Raw genomic sequence first — 4,336 nt, forward strand, 5'->3', positions numbered from 1 at the left:
GAGAAAATGAGCAAAGATCGATTAAAATTAGCGAAATCATGTCTTAGCTTAGTAAAATTTATTTATATTTGATGTTTAAATTACCAAACAAATTACTGCTGGATAATTCGGATCTTTTGGTCCTAATCAATTGCAAAACTTTTTTAACAAAACGTTTTTCGAATACTAGTTTTCATTTTGAATATCTTGTTTTTTTACAGCTGTCATGTTTTGACATTCGACATGTAAACACTACGCCATCACTAGAAATGAAACGATAAGGACTCTCTACAAAAGGTGTGGAAGAGTTTTTAGGTAGGTTTCGTTATTACTCTCAATAAAAAACAAAATAACATTAAATTTACTTGTATTCTTTTATTTGATGAGAAATTCACATAAAACGTGAGGTTATGTCGGTATGAAGATATTGACAGAAATATATTAAAAATTGACAGAAATATATTAAATCAGTTCGTTTTTATTTCAAAATTCCATTGATATAATCCTGATCAAAGAAAATCCTTTACTCATCGCTCATAATCGTAATCAAGATCCTCTTCCTCATTATGACTGTACCTTGGCTCTGCTCTAATCCGCTTGAAACCCCGATAGTTGCTATAATGCCTGTAAAGGTTTGTATCAATTTCCTTGTCATCTTCATCATCAGCCTGCCCTACTACGATAAACGAATTATTTGAATCTTCGTCGTTATCTGATGCTGCTTCTGATCCAGCTTGAGGATTATCCTGTTGTTCAGTACCTTCATTATTGTTGGAAGACATTTCTTCACTCTCTTTCTTCGGTGGTTTCTTTTGGTTGTCCAAGATCATCGGAGAATGGGAGGTCTGTGGCATCATCTGCTGTTCTTCGTTAATCTGAGTTTTGAAGATTTCTCGAACTTGATCTTCACTCAGTATGGAAAACACCGGTGATTGATTCTGCAATTGACCTCTGAGCGGCTTACGTCTTTGATTCTTCACAACATTTGTGGTTTGTTTCTTAGTGGGGCGTTTTTTGCGTTTAATATTCTGCTGTGGAATTCTAACGATAATGGGTTTCGATTGTTGATCACCTGAAGCAGGGTCTTTTGGAGGCCCAGCGAAACCCAAACTTGACCAAGGAATATTGAGGAATTGCGAACTGGGTCGCTGTTGATTGCTTTCGGTAAAAGAGCTCGGTTTCTTCTTTTGAATCGAGTTGATGGCTTGATTCTGACTTATTGGAACCAACTCAAAAGTTGATGATGATGGACGTCGCTTACGCTTGACTTGCGTTTGATATGATGGGCGGTTTTGCATAACTTGAACCATCTGAGGATTTTGGACTTTTCTCACAGGCTTCCTCCTTTTCTGCTGCTTCTTTTTTTGAGGAGGATTCTTTCGCCGCCTGTTTGGTTGGGTTTGCTGTTTACGTGGAGGTTTTCTCTTGGGCATTTGGACTTCGACTTCGGAATCCAAATCGTCATCATCACTGTCGAAGATTTCCTCTTCTATGTAATAGTATTGCTTATTTGGTTGTTTTTGTGACTTTTTAGAAGGCTTTCGTTTTTCGAGGGGCTGATAATCATCCTCTTCGTCGTCATCGTTGTCTTCTTTTGTGTCGTACGAAAAGTTCGAGTTCGGGTCATACTCCTCGTCTTCATTAGTGTTGTATTGTTCTTCATCATCTTCTAAGTCCTCTGAATCATCAGCAATCACCGGTCTTTGGCGGTTACGGAGTGGCTTTCTTCCGTTTTCCGATGCCAATACGATCCTGCGTTTGATTTGTTGGTTTGGGACTATTTCAAACATGAGTTCTGGACGAGGAGTGGTTGTGCTTGAAGGTCGGAGTGCCTGGGGAATCATGCGATTGTTAAACCATCCGGTCAAGGAACTCGCTGCTGATCCCAGACCACTTCCAGCCTTGAAAAAAATATTCGAGGGGACTGGAGTTGCAGCTGAACTTTGCTGATCTCTGCCCATTGTCATTTCAGTTTTGTCGTGCTTTTTTGGCTTAAAGGCAGCTAATGGAGCTTGGAAAATGTCCATAACAGCTCCTAACTGCGGTGCTGGTGTTGTTGTTGTTGTTGGAGGTGGTGGTGGAGGAGTAGTCGTCGTAGTAATTGACACTTGTACCTTTGGAGAAGCTGTGGAATATTATTTAAATGGTCTCATTTGAACAAAAGCAATTACTCCATCATACCTGAAGAAGTTGTATTCATTTCTTCACCCGCAACTAGAACCGCCAATCCGGCAAATATCATCATCGTTAGCCGCAACATCTTCAATGTTGGAATAGCCATAGCCATAGCGATGTAGTTTCAGTTTCTATCTCAATCTTATTACCTTAGCTCGCAGTGAAGACTTCGGACATGCGAAACTGTTAACCAACTGGTTGGTAAGTTAGTGCGCCAAGAGCTTTTTATCATCACTCCGAGTACAGAGTTGAGTAGGGTCAATGGATGGTTAATTAATTAGGTATTCTATATCTATACTTCTTCTTCCCATCCAAGAGAGAATCTTCTATATGTATGACCACAATGACTATAACGAGAGTTCGAACCTAGTTAAGCTTATGGCTCTGAGGTTTTCTTTTTTTTTTGATTTGATGATGATGATGACGAAGTCGATGTGAGTTTTGATTGAATGCGAATGTTATTTACTTATTCTCATTTTATAGTTATTTTTGGTGGAAATAAAAAAATAGTGTTAAATTGAAAAGAAAATATTTTGTGAGAATTGAGGGAATTTCAAGAATAAAATTAAGCTGAAAGTGTGTTGAATGCCTCAGGAGGTTTTTTTATTTTATTATTTTATTAATTTTTGGAATATTGAATTGTGGTATTTTTTCTAACTGGGCTCTAACATGAGATTAGGGTATTTGACACAGAAACAACGGCACGTTTAAAAGAATAAAAAACAACTATTCTGTATCTAAAAAAAAGATATTCGCATAGATTGTTTTTTGTAGACAACACATTCTTAAAGAGGCATTTGTGGACAAAAGGCAAACAATTGGCTTGAGATAGCTAGTCTTAGTCTTTTTTGAATTGTATTTGAAGCCGACTTTTCAGCGAAAATATATATCTTTTTGCTACTCATTGAAAATTACTATTTTGCCAAACTTTATTTATTTAAAATTGAATACTAAAACAATACGCAGAAGAGATAGGAAATGTCTTATACGAATAACAATAAATCTTTGAATATCTTGCGCCACGATGTCTGATGTTGAAAAATAATATTTATTTGTTGAATTGTTTGTAAAAAACTGAGAAAGAAGTTTCTTACTTTTTTGGTTCAACCAGGTTCTTTAAGTGTTATACAGTCCATTCAATTTAGGTATCTGCTGTGGAAAAATGGAGAAATGTTTAACTTAATACTGAAATAATTTGGGCCAACGCGCACAGTCAACTGTATGAAGAAATTCTTACTCTCGGATCCGATATATATTAGAATTCATTTTTTCTGGAAACGAAATAGGAACAATTGTGTCACGAAAAAAAGCTCAATGTACGGAAGTCCTGTGAGTTCTCTTTCTCACCATTTCATTTTTATTGGAGAACTAAAAAGTTACCGAACTCAATAAAATCGAACAAGTTTGGAACAAAACTAATAAAGCACTGATAGCTGAAAATTTATTCAGAGCCTTTTTATAAGACAACCCAAAATCATATTTATAATTTATATCAGTTTAATTTGAATACATGTATAATTAATTTTGATAATTCATTGTATATATTAAAATATAAACCATATCTCTTGACTCAGATTATCTGATCGGGGGTAGATCTAGATGACTAGATAATTAGTGAGCATGTTTTTCAAATATTTGTTGTCTTCTTTGTCTTTCGATCTACTGATGTTATTATAAACTATTCAGCTAAAAGAACAAAAATGTCATATGATTTTCAATAATGTATTTGAATAGAAACACATTTTTAGACAAGATCAAAATATGTTGCTAGTTTCAACGAATCTAAAAATGAGGCATTTTCAATTATCAAAAGTCTTTTGAATTGACTGATAAGGGCGGGTAGTTTATTCTTATCGAAAATAGTCTTAAATGTTCAAAAAGTAGTGGTGACTTCTTCCTTCAAAACATATTCAAATAATTATTTCAATATTTTTTTTTGCGTGAGTAACATCTCGTGAATAAAAGACTTCTAACCACATTTTAAAATAATGATGCATTCCTCTAACGATAGACATTTTGAGGAAAATGGAGTCTTCAGATTTCCTGTAAGATTAAACACAATGCTATATATACAATATAAGATATTTCCAATCTGAACAAGATTGCGTTTTCAATTCTTCGACATTATCAATAAGTGATAAGATCGAAAAGTCGTGCGAAACAGCTATTAAATCACAATAAA

The 4,336-nt window shown here is 35.0% G+C and overlaps 1 protein-coding gene across 1 annotated transcript; it reads right to left on the minus strand.

Annotated features, from left to right (window-relative positions):
• Positions 1-334: 334 nt before the first annotated feature.
• On the minus strand, positions 335-2,488 carry LOC129946782 (probable WRKY transcription factor protein 1). Its single transcript, XM_056057100.1, has 2 exons — positions 2,161-2,488; positions 335-2,104 (listed from the first exon to the last, which is right to left on the minus strand). The coding sequence occupies exons 1-2, from the start codon at positions 2,264-2,266 to the stop codon at positions 507-509; spliced, it is 1,704 nt and encodes a 567-aa protein (XP_055913075.1). The 5' UTR covers positions 2,267-2,488; the 3' UTR covers positions 335-506.
• Positions 2,489-4,336: the final 1,848 nt, after the last annotated feature.

Source organism: Eupeodes corollae, chromosome 2 (assembly GCF_945859685.1).
Source record: "Eupeodes corollae chromosome 2, idEupCoro1.1, whole genome shotgun sequence".
In the NCBI taxonomy this organism is placed as follows: Eukaryota; Metazoa; Arthropoda; class Insecta; order Diptera; family Syrphidae; genus Eupeodes; species Eupeodes corollae.